This window comes from Micropterus salmoides, unplaced genomic scaffold (assembly GCF_014851395.1).
Source record: "Micropterus salmoides isolate LMB-PRFRI ecotype aquatic unplaced genomic scaffold, ASM1485139v1 Ms_hic_scaffold_1, whole genome shotgun sequence".
In the NCBI taxonomy this organism is placed as follows: domain Eukaryota; kingdom Metazoa; phylum Chordata; class Actinopteri; order Centrarchiformes; family Centrarchidae; genus Micropterus; species Micropterus salmoides.
In genome coordinates this window covers 39096462-39121519 of record NW_024040040.1, presented here as the reverse complement: position 1 = coordinate 39121519, position 25058 = coordinate 39096462, and the positions used below count along the sequence as shown (strand labels likewise).

The following is a 25058-nucleotide window of genomic DNA, read 5'->3' as shown; positions in this document are numbered from 1 at the left end:
CTAACATTGTGGCTGCACATCATTTTGATACTTTATATTTTAGTGGGGAGATCTTTGATTGTATGACAATGCAGCACTTAGGGAATGTCTTTTTGTCTGTAATTATACTGTAATTATAATTATTAGCAGTAATGAAGCTCCAAAGATGAATTTAAAGATATTAGCTTATCAAAGGTAAAAAAAAAAGTTAAAAAGAACAATCAGAAACATTAGTATTTGGTTCCAATAAAACTCACCAGCAATATATATGCATATGAAGAAGAATTTAATAAAAGAGAAAAAACTACATGCTCAGTCAAACATTCATTCACTCTTCTTCCATCAGCTGCGGTGTATTGACTACAAAGCCTTAAGGTTGTGAGGATAGCAAACCATCACCATGAGGCAGCAATTGACTTTCAAGCCCCATTCATTTAGTCACTCAATCCCTCTCTTTTCCCATCTCTGGTGGTACTTCTGGATAAAAAACTTGATTATTAATGTAGCTTGGCTTCTATTCATGTAGTCAGTCAAACTTTTCCTTTCTGTCTTACCCACCTGCACAGTGCGGCACCATTGACTCTGGCTCCTACGTGAACCTGACTGAAAGGAACCTGCAGGACGCTCAGAAGTTTTTGCTGATGCATGAGGTGGTCCAACCCGTGGTTCCTGTGCCCTATTTTATGGAGGACAACGTGCGCTTCACTCACGTGGCGGTGGATGTGGTGCAGGGGAAAGACATGCTGTTTCACATCATATACTTGGCTACTGGTAGGTTCTTGGCACTGTGAGTACATGTTTTGTTCTGTTTTCATACGTAAGATATTTCTGTCTACATACTACACATTTTACTGTTTATTCATTGGCATATTTTTGGGGGGTCCTTGCATGGATCTGCTGTGATTTTGTGATCCTGAAAACATATGCTCACCTTCTTAATATGAGGTTACTGGTTACATAACCAGAGAGATTTCTGTAATTTTTTCTGCATTCATGGGTTTAATCTAAAGCTCATATCACGTACTTTTGTTCACCAATCAGGATTTAGCAATACTAGAAGCAAAAAAACGATGACAGTTGTTTGGTTGTTGTGCCTATGTTGCCAGCTCTATCAGTCAAATTTGACCAAATCACACCGACACAGTCAGGAGAAGCATAGGATAGTTTTATCATTGTTTAACCCTTAATAAATAATACCTAACCTAGCTTCCCAAACTTAAGCTTTAATTGATGCTCATGTTTTCATGAGTATTGATTGTTATAGAAGAACATTTAAAATATTATACGAAGGTCAGGAGCTTTAAGCCCTTGAAGTGCACTTCAAGCATTAGGGGGGAAAAAAGGCCTGCAAGAAGAATAATTAAACCAATAGATCTGTAGTTCTGAGGAGACATCAAAGCTTAGTCTTCTGATACAATTTGGATCATTCTTTACCTCCATATGTCCTCCATATGGATTGACAGAGCGCACATACACATATCGCACCACATATCACTCCCGTGCAATCCATCATAAGGAGATCGGAGACATCATGAAACAGCAAACAGCCATGTGTCAGACGAGTAATTAGTAACGCCCACATACATTTCTGATTTAACCCTTGCATGTTTTCGCTGTCTGAACTGAGTGGCGCTCCCTGCTTATCAGTAGGCTGTTTGATCATGCTGGTGTGACAATGTGTGATATTAGACTTGGCAAAGTGCAGCAAACAGTATCAGCAAGACCCCCAGATACACACCAGCGTTTGGTGTCTGTTCTGTATTATAATATAACAGACAATATGGATTACGAACGGGTGCACCGAACAGAATTTGAACGTAGTGACCCACTTCACTGTGCTAATGTACCATAGGCCCGCTGGGAAATGTCAACATGGTTCTCCTGTCGTAGCGTCAGTGTTATTTTAAGTTATCACACATGCAAGCACTCTCTCTTTCTCTCACACACACACACACACACACAACCTGTTCCAGTTCACTGGATCTCTGCTTGGCATCTCCCTCAAAAACTCCCTAGTCATTGTTTGCATGGTGCTGTGATCAATGTAGCGTCCGACCAGAGCTGCCCACACTGCAAGTTCCCCAGACACTAACCAGACGCTAATGAAAACATCTGAAACACTGCCAAGGCCATTGGGTAGCGCACATATTGTACCTAATCACATGCTGTTATTAACGCTTAAATGCACTCTGCTGATTGGGGCCATTGTGGAAAACCTGATAGCTCCAACTGGGGGTCCAAATATTTCAAGGTGTTGTAGGTTCATTTTTTCAAACATGTGGCTTGCAGCAGATTTTACCTCTCTTGTTATTCAGCTCTCATTAGTAAAGTCAGCCCTGCAGCAGCATTTTGTCTTTAATTTTGTCTGTGTTAATGTGGACAGAATTCAGTTAATTGTTTCAAAGTTCCTGGTTCCCCAAAGTACCACTTTTTTTTTTACCAGTTCTGGAGATGAGAGTTACGTACATGCCTTGAGAAAAAAAAAACTTGGGGCCAGTGTTGGGCAACTTTTTTAATTAGTAAAACAGCAAAAGGAATTATTTCAGCACATGGAGCATTAGAAAAGGAGACATTATAAGATAAGATGAGCCTTTATTGATTCCCATGGGGAAAATTTGGGTCTTATAGCAGCACAGACTGAGAAGGAAGCACATATGAATAGAGAAAAGAGAAGAAATTAATAAATAATACGCCAGAAAAATAAAATAATAATAAAGTAATTGAAGCTAATATAAAAATAATACAAGAGCAAAGTCAAAATTACAAGGCAAGAAGTATACATCCCCATGACCAGTGGTGCAGTGCTGTGTCTATGTGAGTGACATAGTGGTGTTATTAATGAGCAAATACAGTATGCCGATGTTACACACCATATGTAGCATACTATGATAGGGGATTATACATACTGTATATTACATCTATTATATTATAATTATATTATAGTGTGTTTAATGTAATGTTATATTTATTTGTATTTGTTAGAGTAACATGATACAAACTACTATATAGTTGAACATGCATCTGGACAACATTTTGGAGATACTGAACACACAGAGACCAAATTGTCAACTGTCATGAAGCATTGCTGGGATAAGTAACTGTAATATTATTTCTGAATATCAAAGTGTAACCCCTTACCCTTAGACTACTCATTACTTGAAATAGTAATTCACATTACTTTAGCATGTTACTAATTAATACGTTACTGCCCAACACTGCTCGGGGCAATACTTCACTTTTATATTCCTCACTTTGAAACTATCTATTAGCAATTCACCCTTCTTCCCTTGGCATCACTGTGCACCTAATTGCTTTTTCTTCACCCAGGGGATTTCATGTATAATAGACGATGTTTGTTTCAGCTCTCCCAAAAGAAAATCTGCCCCTAACTTCATCTCAAGGGGCCTACCTTACATAAAATAAAGGTCAGGGCGTATTCACAATGACATGGATTTTCCACACTGTTCTCTCTCAGAACTACAAAGTGGTTTTATCCCCTGGAATATCCCCTCAAAGAAAAGTAGGCCAGGAATCATGTATTCAGGTGTCATACAAATTCCCTGGTTGCATCTACAGCACAGCATGTTGATGGCATAACCAAGCTTGGCACGCCAGCCACCACCAGTCTTTTTGACAGTCTTATTTCAGAGCCGCTGTGGTAGGAAGTGATTGTTGCGTGGTTCACACTGAGTTCACAACTTCACATCGACTGGTGTGCAGGTTTGCTCATCCAGGATATATTTTTTGTTGTTTTTCCCTCTTCAAACTCCCTGCTATTTATACCTCTCCTATCTTTTGCTCTCCATTACTTTTACCTTTTCTAGTACAGATGAACACCCAGCTTCCTCGTTGTGACCAAATCCTCTCTTCCCCTCTCTTTCTCCTCCAGATTACGGTACTATCAGGAAAGTGCTTTCGCCTCTCAATCAGTCTACAGGGAGCTGCCTGTTGGAGGAGATCGAGTTGTTCCCTCTCAGGAAGAGGCAGCCGATCCGAAGCCTGCTGATCCTGCACAGCCGCAGCGAGCTTTACGTGGGTGTAAGAGACCAGGTCATCAAGATCCCACTCAAGAGATGCAGCTACCACAAGAGCCGAGAGTGAGTACATGCACTAACCATTAATCTCAATGGAAACTGTCAAAAGCAAATATGCCCACAATGAAGTTTTAAAGCTCCCTCTTTCATAAGATTCTCTTTATCTGAGAGGGCCAGGCCTGGGTGTTGGTGAGGGGCCTTTGCTGAGATTTAAAACCCTGTAAATCAGCTTTTGTCTGAGCCACTAGAGGTGCCCACAGCTGCCCTGTCTGTCTGTCTCACTGTCTTCCTCTCGTTGTCATTAGACCATGTGTTTCTGCCTCGCGCACAGTTCTGCTGTGTGTGTGTGTTTAGCAGATACACTGTATTGAGTTTCTCTCTGTCTGGAAGACGCTCCGTCAAGGCATAAATATTGGCAAAGAAAAACGCAGAGACAGAGGCCAGGGTGTGTAGACTCACCGCAAGATTGGGATCCCATTCATCATTGCACGCAGCAAAGGCATCACACCTGCATTCCTTATCTACCGCACAATGAGCTCTTATTGGAATTCACACAAGAGTTAAGGCTTCATGTTACAGCTGTGGCTCTGTGATATATGCTGCAGCCATTACAGCACTTCATCACCTCCTTTTTATATATATGTATATATATATATATTTTTTTTTTTTTTTTGAAGAGAGTCCGAGAGAGTCAGAAAAAAAAAAACAGATAAAAGAAATAAAAGCATGCACAGAGACTGGCAGCTACACTACACGGAGAGTTACTGGGTTCATTGCTGACCTTTCTTTGAGGTTTACCTGTTTGAAATATTAGAAGGCAGTCTCTCCGTGTGGCTGTGTGTGCAGTTTGGTTCACAGATGGGTGGGGTACAATCTGCAAGGTCCTTAACGCCCTCTGAAAGACAGTTATTAGTGCATTCTGTCTCCCTTTCATTTTGCTCTGCTGTCGTCACCCATGATATCCTTGTCAGAACAGTCCGTATCCCTCTACTTTTTGTTAGCCACCCAGACGCTACATAAGCGGCCTTGCGTGTGTGCAAGCAAGTGCTAGAGCGTTTGCCTTTCTGCATTTTAATATGGATGGATGCATATGATCTTGTGTCCTTGCATAAGTGCCTGTGCTCAGTTCATTCTTGTGAAACCCACTGACAACTATGGTGACATTTCACTAGGGTTATGTCAGGCTGCGTTGGTGCTAGTGGCTCCAAGATATGTCGCGCTGTCACAGCCTTTGCATGAAACGAGGAACATCAGGCCCTTTATTGCACTCGATAAACCACCTGAAGGTGATATGGCAGAGACAGATCCAGCTATCTTTGCTACAGTGTCCTCACAGTGAATATTTGTTGGGCTGATAAGCTATTTGAGTCAGAAATGTGTGTGTGTGTGTGTGTGTGTGTGTGTGTGTGTGTGTGTGTGTGTGTGTAGACACAAAACTGCAATCCTGGTGCTTGGCTGAAGATTACCTGAGAAATCAGTCAGCATATTGTGTTAAGACATAATTTTAGGATGCTGATGCGATGTAAGCATCGCAAAGCATCGCAATACTCTACATTCATAAATAAACAAAATTAACATTTTACCCCTTGCCTTTTTTTATCTCTCTCCTCTTCTCTGTCACTAGCTCATCTCCTCCCTCTCTTCTATATTAACTTTCAGCCTCTGCCCTTCTCTTGCTTTTTCCCCAATCCCATATTTGCTGTTTCCCATTCTTCCCCCCTACCTTCTTCTGCCATCTTATCTCTCCCCTTTCCAATTTTTCATTTCTTCCCAACCAGCTTATCTTCCAACGCTCTCCATAATCTCCTTTATTTTCTTTTTTTATGTCTAAACCTGATGTTTGATTTTATGTCCTGTCACAATGCAGAGCAATCTGTATTCACATATGACAGGTTAATAAAAACCCGTTAAAGGTGAACTTTGTGCTCTTTGTTCTTCCAGAGCGTGTGTGGGGGCCAGGGACCCATACTGTGGTTGGGACCTGCTGTTGAAGAAATGCACCACCCTGGAGGAAAGTGTCAGAATGAGCCAATGGGAGCAGAGCATCACAAAATGCCCTGTGAGTATGACCGACCTGCTGCCTGATCTGTACACACCTCAAATGTAGTTCACTTGCTTGTTTCTCACTTGCTTTGCTGTGTCAACTTTGAAACTTTAAAGTTGGTGGAAAACACAATTATCCCTACTCGGCCTCCGTGCTCGCTCCTCTGTATGTGAATTTAATACTCACATTCATCTGTGCTCCTCTCCTCTGAAAGCTACACCCTGCTCTGTATTCTCGCTGTACACTCAACTTACAAGCAACAGCCCCTAAAAGCAGCCCGAGAAGCATATCCTTGCCAAAGACAGGCATCTCGGGACTGAACAACTTGACTTTAAGGGATCGACGTGCACCCCGGGAGTGATCTAGAGCTCTGCCTCAATCATTCACTTCTGACTGCTTGTTCATTAGCAAAACAGCTCTTCCATTTATTTTAACATGCACCAAATGTGGAAGCAGTATTAGGGGGCGGTAAGCCTATCAATTTCAGCACGGCTCTGCTTTTTTTCAGTTTTTCACAGACATCATTTTCAAGCCAGTCACAGCAGAGAGTGCTGCACATACCCTTTTATGTGGCTTCATGTTCAGAGGAGTATTTGGCACTCAGGCCACTGAGCACCCAGTGGCATCTGTCAGCAGAGCTCTGGCAGAAACTTGGCCCCACACTGCATCCAAATATGCATTCAGATACATACATGGACACAAACAGTCATGCATGCATATGCAGTTTCACCGCAACTCAACATTTTTCGTCATAATTTCACTGCAACTCAGCGTTTTTTTTCTTAAGCTGGAGACTCAGAATCAGAGTATTTCTGTAGTCGTTATTACATCAAACATAGTCACACTTTCATTTAAGCTATGTTAGTCTGAAAGGAGTTGGCTTAGCTGTACTGCTTGTAGTACTAATTTTAAAGGAATAGTTTTGCCAAAGTAGTTTTGCCAAATATACCGATACCACTCTCCTGTCTGTACAGTAACTATGAAGCTTAGCTTAGCATAAAGCGTAAAGTGTGGAATACATACCAGCGCCTCTGAAGCTCACTAATTAGCATGTTGCACGTTTAGCAGTGACTGAAAAACACATCCCGTAAGAATACAACTCACGTATACGGATGAACCAAACAATATATTAATCATACAGTGCGTTAATTAGTGAGCTTTAGAGCAGTGTTTCCCATAGTGGTGAGGGGTCCTTGAGGGGGATCTAGGGGGGAATTCAGTGGAAGTGGAATTATTTATTTTCACTATAATTCAATCCATAAGCAACACAGTGACAGAAAGTATGGCTATTTTGTTCATGGGTTTTATAAACCTTCTGTAATAAATAAATAATTTAAATCCAAAAATCCTATCAGATGGGAAATCTTATCAAATGGAGGTCTGTGGTTTAAATTTTGCCAATTTGTGTCCATTTCACCCCAAAATGGACACAAATTGACGTGAGAAAGTTTGGCAATCACTGCTTTAGAGGTACTGATGTTTCACCTTCTTTTCCAAACTATTACTTGTTTCCCGCAGCAGTGTAGCCACCAGTCATTTAGTTTTGATGTATTTTCATTTGGCCACACACCACTGCCCACACCAGTAATGGAAAATGCATTTACTCACTTAACCTTAGTCTGACCAGGTCCAGTCCATTTAAAGTGATCATGAATTAACTTTGTCAGTAATAACATTGTATGTAACTTTTGCAAGAAATGGCTATACAGTAGGGCTTGTGAAGCCAGACCTGAGTGGGAAAATTGTCTGCTTGCAACAATTCGATGCCAAGACGTGAAAAATGAAAAACAAGAAGTTGTCTTTTATCACAGTTAGTGTTTCACTCCCTGTGAGTCCATTAACAGTTTTGAAAAAGGCTAAACTGGCAGAATGTCTGGAAGTCTGGGGTTTGTACACTGAGTTGCGTTGTGTAGGCAGAGACAGGAGATACGCTTTACCAACCGGTTCACAAACGCCATCTGGCACCATATACTCACTTCTATACGGAAACAAGCAGAAAATACTTTCTCTGCAGTTTTAGGGAAGAAGTCTGAGTCTTACTTTGCTCAGGTAATATGGACGTTTTTACTCAACGAATGCTTTAGAAAGAACCACTTTGCTTTAGAAAGAACCACTTTGCTTTTAAAAGCAATTTTAATCCACCACCACTCTAAAAAAATGATGTTACAGTATGCTTTAGAATATAAAAGTTGTAATTTCAGCCTGTGAAGAAGAAATGACTTGTCTTATAATCCACATAAAACAAGAATACTTTTCATCGTCCCTCAGAAGACATCTATCATCCTGTTTTTGTTTTTAAAATTGCACATGTACTTTTAACCAGGAAAAAATATTATTTTGTGTATTTATGTTTTAGGCACAAATAAAAAGTATAAAATCGATGATCGCATCCACACCATATCATTTCTATTCTCAGCTGGAGATGATATTGTTTGTCTCTTTGTAGTTGTTTACTTTCTAGACAGCCCATTGATGCAAATGTTGTCTGTCTTAGCCAAGCGTTCCCCCATTTAGGCACACGGCAGAGTTCAATTACAAGTAAGAGCGGAGGGCAGACATTATTTCTGCTTCTGCCAGAGCAGCAGATGATCACGCTCTCTTTTCTCCCCGTATGAAAGTGCTCTTTGCATTTTTTAAATCACCCTGAAATGTAGCGTGCAGACGACATGGCTCATGTTGTATTTAGCTCGTATGCCCAGGACATCGTAATTCGTAGCTCCTCTAATATCGGAGCCTTCCTGTTTCATTCTATTTTGCTTCAGAAATCTATTTATGCAGCCACTTTTATTTCCTCATATTTCCGTCCTTTGAATGTGTCCATTCACAGCATCGATTTGCCGTTCTGAAATCTCATCATGCATCTTCCTCGTGTTTACAGCACGGTTTTGTCCATATAGCTGCACAATGTTGGACGTGCTGTATATGATGTAATGCAGCTATTTTTGCATCTGTTTGAGTTAAATTGATTTCTGTTTGCATCCAACGTAGCCGTGGGCTGCGTTTCCCATGGCAACACATCCTGGAGACCATCAGTCTAATGCAATGACCATTTTCCCGAGAAAGGTTATTATACTTAAATGTTTTATTTTTGGCCCTTTTTCGTTGCTAACAGATCCGTAATGTGACAGTCGATGGAGGCTTTGGTGCCTGGTCAGGCTGGTCCACATGTAGTCATAACGATGGAGGCAGCGCGGGGTCCTGTCTGTGTCGGACACGAGCCTGTGATAACCCCGCCCCTCAGTGTGGTGGCCAGCAGTGCCACGGCATCCGCGTGGAAGTCGCCAACTGCTCCAGGTAAGTTGAGTAGTGATGCGCCACCACACCTGTGTAAATCTTTCTCCTGTCTTTGTTGGCAGGAAAGAGAGATGGAGAGGCTAGGGGATGGAAATAAAAATGTGTTAATTCATTTTCTGCATCCTCGCACCACATACAGTTGTTGCGTGTTGCATATTCAGTGTCAGTTATTTGGAGAACAAGTGTTGATGGGGTGTTTTTGTGTCTCACTCGGCTGACATATTACAACGTTTTAACACCAAAAGTGAACTGAGATGCTGCTGCTGAGCATCAGGCTGCCTGCTAAACAGGGCTTGTGAACATATCCTTGCATGAAAGATATGACGTGTGAATTGATAAGGGGATGCAACTAAGGATTATTCTCATTATTAATTAATTTATCTGTTGTTTCAATTCAGCTTCTAGTCTTATTAATATCTGAAAGTAATGAATAGTGTTTATTACAAGTTACCAGAGTCTTATTTTATGAACAGTATCAATATCTTCTTGCTATAATCTTCTTGTTGTGTTCTTCCATCAGTGGCTTAGAGTGATGTTGCTCTGTGTGTCTTCATAGAAACGGAGCGTGGACTCCCTGGACTTCCTGGTCTCCCTGCAGCACCAGCTGCGGCATTGGCTTCCAGGTCCGGCAGCGCTCCTGCAGCAACCCAACCCCTCGCCACGGCGGACGAGTATGCGTGGGCCAGAACCGCGAGGAGAGGTATAACACACACACACACATGTGGTTATACATTCATTTACATGTAGTGAGTAAAGCAAAAACATGCCGTATTTCTGTGCATGTAAAAAAAATGAAAACAGGCCATTCTGTTCCATAATTTGCAACGTGCAGTTGACTTTGACTGTGACTTTTTCTTTTCTTTTCTTTTTTTCCCTCACTTCTGTCCAACTTTGTGACAGCCAATTAAGGAATGAGTGGGATAGGCCTGTGCTCGGGTAATTATCTGGCTTTCACACACACAGGCCGAGTCTGCATTTTGAAGCTTTGGAGGCTTTGGTGTAGAATAATCGCCTTTTTAAAGATGTTGTGTATGGTTTCTAAGCAACCTTCAAGGCCTGGTGGAGAAAAAAATCTGCTTTTCAAGGAGAAAGTATGTGAAAGAGCACAAAGAGACGTACAAAGCAGACCAGGTAGATAAGGTCAAAAGATGAGTATCCTTAAAGTTTTATTCGTTTCTCAAACTTTAGTTCAGTTCATCCAAATCTTAAAACAGTGGCGGCTGAGGAAAGCTGTGATACCTTCCGTGGTGACTATATAACATTATTTAAATTCAGTCTTAATAGAGACGGGTATTTCTCAATGAACTGAGGCCTTGTTCCTCTGTGTCCTTAGTGTCTGTGTTACCCAGTGAGGCATCGAGCTGATGTTTTTCATCCAGCTCCTGCCGGTAACCAGACGTGGAGGCAGAAAAAGTGCAAATAAATACAGTTCAGGGGCTACAGGGAAGGAAAATGGAGAAATAAATTGTTGCCAATCGTTACCACAGCAACCGAAACAGCATTGCGATGGACGAGTAATTGGATACGGCCTTCAAGGATGAACCTTATATTACACCCCCCCCCCCTTCTGCACTTTTTCATTTCCTCTCTCCCTCCTCTAACCTCCCACCTTCCTTTTTCTTACTCACTGATGCTCCTGGAGGAGCGGTCCTTCTTTCAAGGGCCGTTCCTCCAGGAGCTCTGAGGGAAAATATACGGAGTGACCGGTACAGCCCAGTTACTCACGAGCCACACAGAGAAAAAACGCTGGCTGGCAGTGAAGACCACGGGAGGCCAGAAGCAGGTTTTGCCACCCCCTCTCTTTCTTTCTCCGATCTCCTTTGTTTCATTCCCCCTTAATGCTCTCAGCACTTGCTCGGTTCAGCTATTTAAAACACCTTAGGCCAGTTAGGGGCCATCTGTGAGGGCTGGAAAAGGATCTTTGTAAGGGTGGTTTGAGACAATGGGAGTATTCGTGTGTGTGTGTGTGTGTGTGTGTGTGTGTGTGTGTGAGAGAGAGAGGAACAGTGAGGCAGGGAGATAGAAAATGTGTTAACAGATAAATTATCTGTCGGTTTGAGTCTGCCTGAGGGAGAAATAAATAGGATAGGGATGCTAAAAAATGTTTGTGTGTGTGCGTGTGTTCAATATCAGCATTTCCAGGTGTGTCAGGCATGTGGATCTCCAATTCTTGGGGGAAAAAATGGGGAAAACGTCTCATTGGATGTTCAACCCGTGTAACGGTGTCCAAAAACTTTCACCACATCTGTTGTTTATAGTTACCCATGTGTGAAATAGGTAGAGTCTTCTGTACAAGCGTTAATCCGCATAGTATGAAAAGGACTGGCACTTTATCAGCGTTTGCTCGCTGAACGATTCTTTTAATGCTGTGAAAAGGCTTTTATTTTATGGGGCACGGTCCTCCTTTCAGAGGTGTTAGGCGTCGGCAGCCTCACTACTCACTTTGTTCTTCCCATGTTGCCCCAAAGTGCCATGCTCAGATTAATGCACAAGACCTGTGTTCAAACATGTGTGCATGTAGTGTGAGCTCATAAGTACAGAGACGCACATAGGCCAAAACTGAACCTCTTCTCTCACCGCTTTTCTGTGTCTTTTAGCCAACTGGCTTCCCACAAGTTTGAAATGATTGTTTGCAGCAGGCAGCGCTTTTAAAAAATAAAGCAAATGTTCTAAAACTGACCGTGCACGGCAGCGCTGTGGGCTTAAATCTGGCGGGTTAATGCCTGCATTTATGAACCTTCTGTCTGTATTTCCCTTAGCGTACTGACGTCGTCCACACTGCTTACTCAGCCTATAGCGAGTAATTAGCAGCGTTTTAGTCTGATCAGCTCTGTGTGTTTTTGAAGAGAGGAGAAAAGGATAAGATGGACTAGAGCCACCGATTTGTCTGAAATGATTAAAGTGTGTGTGATGATGATTTCTAAGCTGTAAATCTGCTTTATATTGATCGCAGCAGTTTTTCATTGTGCTGCGGTGCAGCAGGGGTATTTTGTGTCTGAATACAAGCCCGTGCGCATTAATGTCTGTCTGTGTGTGTGTGTGCGTGTGTGTACGTCTTTCTCTGTCTCTCAAGTGTGCTCCAGATTTTACTCCACACTCTTCCTCACTTCTCCACTCTCCTCTTCCCTGCTGCATGATCCCACTACAAGCGTGCAGATTAGTAAAAGTGGAAAAGAACACACTGCTCTAAGGATTTTTACAGCCAGGGTTTACAGAATCTAGCTTTTTGATTTGCCATAAACAATAGTAGAGTTTTTGGGAATGGTACAATGGAAATAACCAGCCTGAGCCTCTTGAGTGAGGGTATAAAGTTAAAGCTATTTTAGCACAAGAAGACTCACTTTTCCTCAAAGCACAGTCATGTGCCAAAACACAACAAAACAGCAATAAAAGCTGTTTTATAGTATGTGTTAAAGTTATAAAATAAATTATATGGCTCTAATAAGCCTGGCAATCGTCTGTCGTTATTGTATAATGAGGGCTGCGTAATTAAGTATTTTAGACATCGCAGTAATCCTGTCTTGTAAAACGATGTAATTAGAGATGATGCATGCATCTTTGTGGCTTTTTTAATGGGCTGTGTCAATGAATTATGCAAAATGCATATGCACGTTCATTTAAGATTTGAGATGGAACTGAGATGTACACACTGGCTATTATGCCGTGCACAGACAGTGATTCGATTGCATGTTTCGGTTCGCTGTGCTCCGTGTTTGCTCCGCACTCTGTGGCCACATCAGAGAGAGATGTTGGGTTTGTTGGAGTTTGTTTTAAGTCAAGTTTACACGCCTTTTCAGACATCCCTGCCTGGTGGAATAAACTCTTTGTAGCAATTTCAGTTCAGTGGCAAGGTTTCAGAAGGCTGGTGACGTCTTCAGGGCCCTTCACATATGATGTGAGCACTCTGTCAGATAAAGTAGCCAAGCAGACAAGTCAAAAGACATTGTCATACAGTCATACATCAGATACAAGATCCAGTTGGATGTACCCAGTATAAGTTAAGCTTATTAATAGTTTTTAGTCACATGACATGCGCGGTGACCTAGAGGGCAAAACAACAGACCAACACTGCGACTTCCCCGCAGAGATGCCACAAAAGCAGTCAAATTTTATTTGAATCACCTTTCAACTTAAGAAAAAGAAAGATATGAACACAAACTGCAAGTGTTGGGCATATCCGATCCATATAATGTTACAGCATCTGCTGCTGCATTTCTACTGTTAAAAACTGGCAGCTGACTGCGGTAATATTTACTTTTACCTTCTGGGGAATCCCTCACCTAACACAGCCCAGGCTGGTCTCCTCCACAATTACTAAATACGAAAGTACAACAACCATCCATCCCTTTGCACTGCTATATTTTATACACAAAACATTTGGATCATGGTTTGTTGTTTGGATGACCTTGAGTAATGATTAAAGTAAAGAGTAAGCGAACCGTCATATTCAATAAAGTTACATTCTGATCACCCACGGTTGTTGTTCTTCCCTCCCAGGTACTGTAACGAACACCTGCCCTGCCCACCGCATGTGTACTGGTCGGCCTGGTCGGCATGGGAACGCTGCAACGTGCCTTGCGGCGGAGGCATCCAGTCACGTCGCAGAACCTGTGAGAACGGCAACGACTGTCCCGGGTGTGGTCAGGTATGTCACACAATACAATAGCTCTGCTGCTCACCATCCTTATATCCGTCTTTCTCTCCGTCTATTCATTGTTTAAGGACTCAGCCTGAGCCATTTGACGTGGTGAAACAGTCAGCGGTGATGAAACTGGAACATCTAACACGACCAAATCCCCTGGCTATATTTATACAGTGGCAGCAGCCATCAGATTTATTACCCAGACCTATTTAATACCACACACACGCAGTAATCACTGCACATATGAATAGGCTTATTTTCTGCCACAAAGCTTTCTCCAACGCACGAATGATGCAAGGGAGTGTTGAAATACGAGTGTTCTCCTTGTTGACAGAATTATGTGATGCTCGTGTTATTTCTGGTGCTATTTTCACACACACACACACATACACACACACACACACACACTCATCTACAGTCCTGGTAAAAATAAGAGAGAATCAACATGATAGCTGTAGATTCTCGTGTCCCTCCTGAAAATGGATTAACGAATATGGGTCAGGGTCCTGTGGATGCATGAGATCTTTGATGTATATTTTTGTTTGTTTGTGGGGTTTATTTACCATTTTGGTTGGAAAATGTTGTTTTGGATGGTGTTAGGAATATGCTGATCCTTACACCTAACTTATTTTAGATTATTTATATATAGGATTACACGCACATATCACATCTTTATACCGTATGCGCGTATATGTGAATAAGTGCATTTTCATAATGTCTGTATGTATGCAGAATAAATGATTGGACTCAGGCATTCACTGTGCAAAATTAAAGAGATTTTGGATGAAATTAGTTTTTAAAAAATGACTCTGCCAAATGCTGAAAAAGCATTGAAAGACCCAAATCACATTTAGCTGAAAAATCACATCCCACAGGTTGTGTAATGGCCCGTTGTGAAGCTAAATAATACACTGCCAGTATTATGAAACATCCCACACAAGACCTTGCAACCCAGAGAGCATATATAGTATCTGATAATTGCCCATGACACATTAGTAGCTGCAGAACACCCAAATGAAAAGACTGACCTCCCATTAAATAGCAATTTAGCAGTCACACAATATCATCTACTGCTACGTCTACCTACCTACTTTCTGTCTCACACGCATTCCCATCAGATTGCAGCTGTCTTATTTCTATCACCACGCGGAGGACCATTATCCTCGATGAAGCATCCTGGGAATGCTGTGCGGCATTCCTAGAGGAGCTCAGTTCGGCAGAGTAAAGTGACGGCGAGCATGAGGGAGTCCGAGTCACTGCTGATTCCAAAAGGGAAAAGCCTGTCTTTGACTGTCTGTAATTTGGGGTATTTTTTATGTTTGGAGACAAGCTCAGGCTCCCCGTGCACTTGATATTAGAGATAGTTTTTATTGGTGTCAGGGTAGGCGGAGAGGCTGGTGTCGAAGTGATTAGAGACAAGGAAGTGACATACTAGAGAGAGCTGAGTCAGTGTGAAAGTTCAAAAGAGAACCTTGTCTATACCCAATACTCTCCATTTCCCCCCTTCCCTCTCTTTCTTCCTTTTGCCACTTCTTTTCACTACTGCTCTTAGACTTTCACTTGTAGTCCCTCTCTGTTTTGTTTTGTTTCCTCGTCGGCTCCTTGTCGAACATTGCGACATGAACTTAATTGGGGCCATCGCAGCCACCAGAGTTGTAATTACATGCATATGTAACACCTTCTCTTTCCCGGGGAGGGCTTTATTTGGACAGCTTGGCTCACTTGTATTATAGCCGCATATTTACGCAGATCAAAGAAACATTTGCTGCCTTTCATTTACAACCCTGATCGGGTGCTTAATGACACAGCTGTTAATGTATAACAATTGCTTCAATGCACCTAAAGCACCTTCGAAGTATAGCTCAAGTGTTCAAGACAGGAAACAGTGTTTGAAACGCCATGCACCTTTCCAATAAAGTGAGTTATATACATTTGTATTCAGCACTTGAAGATCAAGGATGATGGGAATGCGTTCGTTTTATTTCATCAAGGACCCCCGAAAAGTGTGATGGAGTTCGTTTTTTATGTACCATCTGTCTGCGTTCTCTACCCCCGGACAGATCCATGTTTAATTAAACAGAAGGAGACCACACACACACACATAATCACACACACGTTGCAGCTTCTGTCGCCAGAGCTAAGTTTTTTAGACCAGACACCCTGCTGAGACCTGAAAGGATGAACACTGTGTGTGTCTTAGATGTTGGTGCGCGGATGTACACATGTGCATTCATGTTTACCTGTCGGAATTTATATCTCCCAGCCACCTCCAGACATTAATCAACAGCGATGAGCTAACATCTGTTTGGTCTTTTACAGATATGTCAGGGGGAGACTTTGCAAGAAATGTGAACTTTTGGAACTTATTTAGAAAAATAAACAAAGATGGACCGAAGTCGGCGATGTCAGTCTAAAGTTCAACACTTCCAACATGAGTAAAAAATCAAATACATTTTAATGTTACTTTTTTGTGATTCTCTACTGATCCCTGAAACAAAATTGTTTACACTTATACCCCCTTCACAGGGAGCTCACAGCACAGAGTCAGATACAGAACAGCTCAAGTGAAGCTAGAAGGGATTCAGGTCAAGGACACTTCAGTTTAAACAAAAGTGTGTCTACTCTCTATGCAACCCTGCTACTTTAAAAACAAAATGTTGCCAGAGTCATGATGAAAAGAGCAAGCTCTCTAGGTGTTTTATTTCCATCAATCCTGCCCTAATGTTGCCCTGTGTGTCACTGCCTTAAGCCTCAGCAGTCTTATCACCGTGGAAGTATTCAGTCCTGAGGTGCTCTGTGCCTCATTTTGCTGACGCAAAAGGGCACATGACTGCAACTTCATCAGTCTGAGCCCTGGTCCATGCAGCGCTGCTCCATCTCTCCCCTTTCACTGTATCTGCATTACAGGTTTGAATCCCCAGAGGAGCTGGCAAAATCTGGGCTGGAAATAAACAAGGTAGCCTCTGGTGGCCCGGCAGCGATGTACTGTACCACGTGTACTGTACTTAACCCCATCTTCTCCGGTTCCGTGACTCAAAGTCTCCGCTAAAAAGAGTATACAGTTAGGCAAACTTGGCAATACACTACTATTTAGAAGGTAAATTGTAGTGTTAGTAATAATAATAATTCTCTATATCAAACCCTTTTGAGGAGTTAATGCCGAGTTTATGAAGGGGGAATCATTGTTCATGATTGTTCACAATTTACTTTTATTTATGCCACATGTCAGCTGGGTTATTTGCTTTGAGGACTCCTTTTTTGATCCCTTGAAGCACAAATGAACAGAAGAAAAAAAACTTCCATCGACACGTCCAGCCTACACAATACATCACAGCAAACATGTTGCCTTAATTGGGCTTTGTCAGAGTCTCTGCCTCCCGGTTACTTTATGGTGTTTTGAGTTGATGTTTTAGTGCACTCATTCAACAAGGAACAAATGAACATCTCCCTTAACAATAGATGAATTAGGCAGAAGTAGACAAGCCGCCACTACTGCGGTGGCAACTCACTTGTAAACCTGCCTGTAACGGCAATGTATGTGACGAATTTCACCTTTTAAGTGCTTTAGCCAAGATACAATATCTGTTCAGCTCAGATCGTGGAGAACGGGTTATATGTTGAAAATGTAGTCACATGCCATTAGAATGCAGGATAAAAGCTACAAAAGTGTAACTTTTCCACGAACATTTAGTCTGCCAGATGTCTCTTCTGTCCTGCGATCAACTGCTCAATAATAAACTTCAACTTCGGGGGGAAAAAACTAAGTAAAAGTTGTAAGCCTCATCTCCATGAAATCAAATTTACTATCATGAATCTCCATTAATGATCCATTAATGATGCATTGGGGGTGATCAAACCAAAAATCTGTGCCTCCACTGTTGGTGTAAAAGTTGAGAGTGCAATGCATAAATCAGCCGCCACATTTGTCTGTATGTTGCGATGTGAAATTTGACATCACATACATGTCTTCCCTAATGTTTTGCATATTTGATAGCAGTTTAGGCACTTCTGCAGCAGTAACACTTATATATGTTGTAAAAAATTTATGAGAGACATGTACACTAGAGCTACAGCTCCACTGCAAATGGCGCGCTGGTATTCTCCTTTAATTCCAAGCATTAGATGAAAGAAGACTTGCTTCAGAGATGTGCGCTCTTCAAGGGGATATCATACACTGTGGTATTACCTACTTTATACAGTAGAGTACATCAAATATCTCTCGCATCCAAGGATCAAAAGGACCATTCTTCTCAGCTGAACTGCACATCTTGAGTCTCCCTCTCAGAGTTAAATAAGTCAAATATGGGCCGTGCGGAACTGAAGCTGCACCGAGCTGTTCTATTTACCTGCGAGGAGTTCAGTTGTGCAGCCGGGGCTGTGAAATGAAAGTTAAGTACCCGCTGTTTGTGTAGGCAGACTGATGTGTGAACACACTTGTGTGTTTTCGTATTTGTTCAGTTTAAGTCATCGCACCCGTATGTGTGTGCGTGTGTGTGTGCATGCGTGCCTGTGTGCATTGGTGTGCAGCCAGGAGACCTGCTACTGGACCACAGCAGGCTTCATTATAGACTCAGACTGGTGGGGAGACAGACAGATAGGTAGAGAGAGAAGTCAGAGTTTGACAAAGTGTGTTTTGGCCGGCGCTGCTAATTAAACTGATGTGTCGCGGGGACTTGAGGAACACTGGGCTTCTGTTTCCATGGACTCGACCACAATAGATAAAGATGTAGGCACTGGAGAGGATTAGTCACTCTCGCATCTCACATCTGGACCATTCACTTAAACGTCGCGCAGTACTAGTGTGTATACGTGGGAATCCTTATGCACACCGACACTCTCCCTCTCACGCACACTCACCTCTCTCCCAGTCCAATAAGAAGTATAATGAGTGTAATGATGGTAGGAAGCTAGAGAGGCACGACTCCTTATTATTCACCTCCCACAGCTGGCCAGACACCGTAGAGAGCCTTTTGTACCTCTACACACAGACACACACTCTCTTCCCTCCAAACACACACACACACACACACACACACACACACACAGAAGTAAAGACATACAATGAATTTTACCCTCCACTCTACATTCATACATTCTTCAATAAAAGTCAGGAGAGGCTGAAGGCTTATACTTCCACCAGCTCTCTGACACTGTGCTGACACACACTCTCTCTCTCTTTCTTTGCCCTTCCTTCTCCTCAGCTTGTATCCCCTCAGCCCATAACACCTAAAAAATAAGCAGAAAGGTCTGTGGATGGAGGCGGAGTGAGATAGGAGCTGCCTGAATCCATAACTCAGCCATGCATAAACTTATAAACACGCACGCGCTTCCCACACACACACACACACACATACACAAATCACTGCCAGCCTAAAGTACCAGTCAAACTTTCACTCCACAGTCAACTTGCACGTACGCACCCAAACAGCCCGACCGCCCCTCCCACGCTGACCAACCAGGCAGCTTGTTTGTGTGAGGGCAGTAAAGATGCTATCAGGCGCACCTCCCACCCAGCCCTCCTGAGCTCAAGCCAGAAACACATTGCCGTGCATGCCCGTCTCCGAGCAGCTGCCCCGTTAAAGGTGTAGCACAGCATAAACTCGCTGCTCTCCATTTGCCCATAATGCATATCACTGCTCTCGCCGGGAGAGTCAGTGCGGATATGAGTCGAAATCAGTGGACTAATTGAATCCAATTTTGTGTTCCACATGCCACTTGTCACATTCGACTGCTTTCCGCCAGTTTTTTCACATTGGGTTAATTTCTCTGAAATTGAGATGTGAGCGTGGCAGAGTGAAGAGTGCAGGGAACGTTTCCTGTTTTTTTTTTGTTGTTTTCTTGCAGTTTTGTTACTTTGTTTTATTAGCTCACCATATCAGCTGGAAAGAATGAGATGAAACATTTAAATAGCTACTCTCAATCAGCTTCCTTTGCCTAAGTGTTTCAACAGTGAATCAAAGCTTAATTCAAATACAGTGTGGCTCCTTCTTTTTGCTCAGAGGCACATTTACATGGCCAATATTTAATGTACGACATATTCACTACTATGGCTCAGTAAATGTAATTTGAATGGAGTTATTTCAGCTGCTTGTGGGTGTATGTGTGCGTTGGGGTTAAGGGGTTTTTATGGGAAGAATTATACTGATATTTATTTCACATCCTCTGCTCCGTTTTTAATGCATTATTCAAAATGTTATAAAAACTGCCACTCTTAATGCAGGAGAACTGTTTTGTTATTATGCCGCATGTTTTATTCTCATGCATAGCAGGAGAAGACAATAAACTGTCCACTGTCCTTCAACATTTGTTATTAGATGTAATAGTCAACAGCAGTGGCCTTCAACCTTTTTTTCATATCATAGACCCCCAGGTGGTAGACAGGGATGATGCTGGGGACCTTCACCATATCTTCACGGCATTACGTCATACTCCCATTCTCTCAGTCAGTTTATTAGCATTGCTACTGCAGGGTAGCAGGGTTATTATTCAGCTATTTTTATTGCATTTTCAAAGTAAAAGTCAACAAAACTGGCCATTCTCACAAATACTTTCATCAAACGCCTTCAACAAAGACGTCTTCCCCTCCACATAAATAAAGAGTGAAGGAATAATACCTGACAAGTTGTGCAGTCCGTTATTATTATGGGTGACACGGAGGACAGCTCCACTTCACGGCAGGTGATTTTCTGCGTGGTTTCGGACACATTTCATCTTCCCTTTCCCCTTCAGTCGCCTTTTTCTCCTCCTGCCGTCCTGATTCATGTCAGAAAAGAAATTGAAATTAAATTGGCATGGTTCCCACTGAACAGCTATTTAGCGATTTGGTTACACAAACAACCTTCACTCCAAGCTCTTTAGCTAGCTTTAGATTTAAATCCTGGTGCATTTCAAATGGCAAACAGAACTTTTAACTTCCCTCAGTATAGTTTTTTATTAATCAAATATACTGCAGTCTCTATGTTTATGTTTATGTTTAACTGATCATTAAAAAAAATGCTTCTCCTAATTGATATTTTGTGATTTGCCACCAGATTTCACTGATCCCCTACAATCCCACCACCGACCACAAAGGGCGGAGTTTACCAACCTTTCAGACTTGTGACTCCTTAAAATGAAGCAGTGTTTACTTGGTTATGGCCTTAATGAGCAGCTCAACCTGAGTCATTTTTGTCTTCTTAGATTGTTTTATTTTGAAGGACTTAAGTGGCCCAAAAAAATGCTCAGTCAGTGGGGCATCTTTGTTACATCTACACTGACCACCTTGCTTTAAGCTGCACATACTTTAGCTGTAGTTGATGTCGATGTCTTCAGAGACCTTGAATGAGGTTCAGCTTTAAACCCACTAATTATCTACTTAGCCCTCTGCATCGACGCTAATCCTATGAGAGGACAGGAAAAAACGCTTACCAGACAAGCCTCATTAAATATTTACTGTGTTTGGCCACCATCAACAACTCGCACAACAAACACCCACGGATCGTTTGCCTGTTTCCCACCCGATTTGTGCCATGGTGAGACGCTGAGGTGGACCCCCCCCCCACTTTTCATTATTGGCTGATAATCACAGATCGTGGGCTGGCTTGTGATGCGTGATGATGTTAAATATTAATGTCTGGAGATGATTACTGCGCAGGATGGAGAGAGAGGCAGGAAGTGCGGTGGAGGTGACACCCTCATTCATCACAGGGGCCCAAACAGAATCTAAATCCTCCCTGTGTTTTTAACCTTGGTACCCCGGGGAAGAGAGGCAGAGTGAGAGGAGGAGAGAGGAGGAGAAGACAGTGAGAGATGAAGCGGGGATACAGAGGCAAAAAGAAAGAGAGGCAGAAAGAGAGCTGACACAAAGCGAGTTATGTGAGTTTGAAAAAGAGTGTGAAAGAAAGATAGAGATAGATAGTTGGATGGAAAGTGAGACCAAGAGAGAGCATAAAAGAGGAGGTAAGATGGTGAAAAATAGACTTGCATACTGTATAATGTATAGTGCTCCTCTCCTCAGCTGACCTGTCAGCGTATCCCATGTGACAGGCTGACGGATGTGCAGAAAGGAACTCTTATCTTATTTTGTCAAGGTCTGGCAGTCACTCAAGGGCTATTAAGCATAAATAAACAAGTGTGAGGAAAATGGCAGCCGTCTCACTTTCCCTTTCTGTGGTGTCATTTTCTCCAGACACATCACTACCTCCACCTCCTTATTTATTTAGCCGGAGCACAAAAGGGGTCTGGTCTGCCTATTACCCACCTATTATCTTCTTGGATCACATTATCATATACAGCACCACAGAAGAAGCAGACGATTTCTTTTTTCAGCCTCCAGTCCAAATATGAATTGGCTGAGAAGAGTGGAGGCAAAATATATACTCATGACACATCTGAATGAGACCCACATATCATACTGTTAGAGCTGCAGTGCTGTGTTTTTCATTTTTACTGCCCCGGCTCTCAAAGCCAGATGCAGATGGGAGAAAGAGTTGCCATTATTGCCTTTTTATTTCTTTCCCCCTCCACTTCTTCACCCTCTTTCTCTGTCAACTTCTCAATTGCCCCCTCCTCCCTCTTCTCCTCCATCCGTTCCCCTTGGTTATAAATTGAAGTTGATCAATGACCTTTTCTGCCTGGCTTGTTTGTCTCTTGCCATGTTCGGCAAGTGGTGCACTGGGAATGTATCCTTAGTCCGTGCGAGCAGGCAGAATGGCAGGCTATGTTTGGGCCGGGCTAAACAGGGCTTGGTTGGATTGTAAATGGGGTATTTCTGGGCGGTGAGTGCTACTGGATCTGGCAACATGCAGGACAGTAAACCAGCCAGAACTGGGATCAAGAGGCTTTCAAGGATGAATGATTAAGAAAGCTTTGAAAAGGGTGTTTATTTCCTCATAAAATAAGCTGTTTAATTTCATATTAGTCACTGGTGAGAATTTCAAAAGGCATTGTCCTGTCCATTATTATGCTTTGGAAATACACCAGAAATTCCTGTCTGAGCTTGTCGTGTTTAATGATTGCTTTAATGATTTGTGATGATCTCTTCCCACGCCAGCTGTGACGAATTCACCTGCCAGAAAACGCGCTTGCCGTGTAATAACAAATTTATGGTTTTCTGTCTCTGCGATTGCAGGAGTACCAGTCGTGCAACACCCTGCCGTGTCCTGACCTGAAGAAGACCACACCCTGGACACCCTGGACGCCCGTCAACATCTCCGATAACGGCGGGCACTACGAGCAGCGTTTCCGCTACACTTGCAAAGCTCGCATCCCAGACCCCAGCCTGCTCGAAGTAGGCAGGCAGAGGATCGAGATGCGCTACTGCTCCAGCGACGGATCCACTGGCTGCTCCACTGACGGTGAGTGCAGAGTGGGAGAGACAGATGGTCTCGTCCCAGCTATCTCAGCCTCTGGATGTTTCTGTGTTATCTCACTGCAACTGGCTTTGTGGGTTAGTTATTGGCCTCCTCACCTCAAGCTATTCCTTCTTTCTGTGCCTCTGTTGTTCATCGGATTTTGCCTCTTCAAACTTTTCCCCCCTTTCTGTCCTGCAAAAGTTGAATGACCGCTATCTTAATCAGCTCTCGTGTTTATGGTCCCGTCCTCCCTCGACTTTATCAGCAGATCAAAGCATCAGGCATGTTAATTAACTTCCAATCTGCAAAGCCGATCAGCAGTTTACAACTAATTTTAACTCTCCCGCGCCATCTCTCGCACTCGTACACACAAAACACACGCACAGATGCGTGCACAAACTCAAATTATACTTTCGTAAAGAAGCACGCGCCCTTTTATCCGTCATCCCAGCTATTTCCCCTTTTGCCTGAGCTGCTGCACCACGCAGTCCCAGTCAGCCACGCCCCTGGTGAATTAAACGCTGTAAACGTTTGAACAAACAGGCTGCTAATTGACAAGTTGTTTATGTTGTCAAGTGGAAGGATCCGTATTAGAGGGGAGACAAGCCGGGTGGCACCACATCACAGCAAACAGGCTTCAGATACAGATGCAGCAGTTAAAGTTTGTTTATGGAGTTGCTCTTCGCCTCAGAGGGGAAAAGCTGATTTTTAAATTTTTTTTTTTTTAGGGCTTTAGAGTTAGCGCCTGGCTAAGCTCCGGCGGCCTCCCATCACTTTGAGTTCATCTATGACTCTGGGTGGTCTGTCGTTCCACCGCTCGCATGCCACACGCTGCGGTAATCACCGGGGCTCGCCCTAATGTACACTATCTGCGGGCTTCTCTCTTTTGATCTCTCTCTTCCCCCTCATTTCTGATTATTAGTCGTCGTCTGTCCTCCACTGCTGTCGCCGGTACAAGTTGTTCTCCTCACACTTTGAAGACGACGCTTAAATGTTCCTGAAGGGTTTTAAACGAGCGCTGGCAGGCACAGAGAAAACCTCACCGCAGGCTCAAAAGCCTCAAGAGGAGTGACAGCCGCACATTCAAGACATTAGAGAACAAAGATTTGAGCTTTAATAGGTCTGTCTTGTTTCTGATTAGGGGGAGGAAGTAACACTATGACACTATGTGTTTCATAACAGGTTGCCACCACAAGCCTGACATCAGATTAGCTTCAGTGTTAATTGTACCAATTGAAAAGTGAAGGCTGAGGGTTTTGGCAATGTGTCAGTGTGTGTTGTAGGATGCAAGCAGCCTATAGGCTACTACAGCAGGCAGATGGTGATGTATGAGCTGTGCAGTACAACCTTCAAATCCCTTCAACAGCCAGTGTACAAACATGGGTGTTGTTTTCACGAATAATCTATCAAGAAATTGGGACTTATTAAGGTGCAAATTAAGTACCAGCAGTGCTGCAGGTTACATTTAGACACTTTTTATAATTCTGGAGAGGAGGTTATAATATCCCTGTTAATAGAGACAGACTTCATTATAGAATTAGTGTCAAAGTTTTATTAGCAGCAGTAATTTGCCATGATGCAATCGCACCTTAATTTCCCCGATATTGGGATTTTAAACCGGATAAGTAATTAACGTCACTGCAGACCTTGTGAGTAAAACAATTTTATATGAAATCAAAAATGTAGTTGCTTTTTGTAAATGTTGAAACACATTTCTTTTCAACATCAATAAA

The 25058-nt window shown here is 42.7% G+C and overlaps 1 protein-coding gene across 2 annotated transcripts in view; it reads left to right on the top strand.

Annotated features, from left to right (window-relative positions):
- sema5a (sema domain, seven thrombospondin repeats (type 1 and type 1-like), transmembrane domain (TM) and short cytoplasmic domain, (semaphorin) 5A) overlaps window positions 1–25058 on the top strand; it is a 133513-nt gene that overhangs the window by 85306 nt on the left and 23149 nt on the right. For both annotated transcript variants that reach the window (XM_038726994.1, XM_038727003.1), the window contains exons 10-16: window positions 546–750; window positions 3869–4076; window positions 5955–6072; window positions 9170–9351; window positions 9908–10051; window positions 13849–13996; window positions 23103–23328. In XM_038726994.1, the coding sequence (XP_038582922.1) occupies window positions 546–750; window positions 3869–4076; window positions 5955–6072; window positions 9170–9351; window positions 9908–10051; window positions 13849–13996; window positions 23103–23328 (1231 nt within the window). The remainder of the gene's footprint in view (window positions 1–545; window positions 751–3868; window positions 4077–5954; window positions 6073–9169; window positions 9352–9907; window positions 10052–13848; window positions 13997–23102; window positions 23329–25058) is intronic.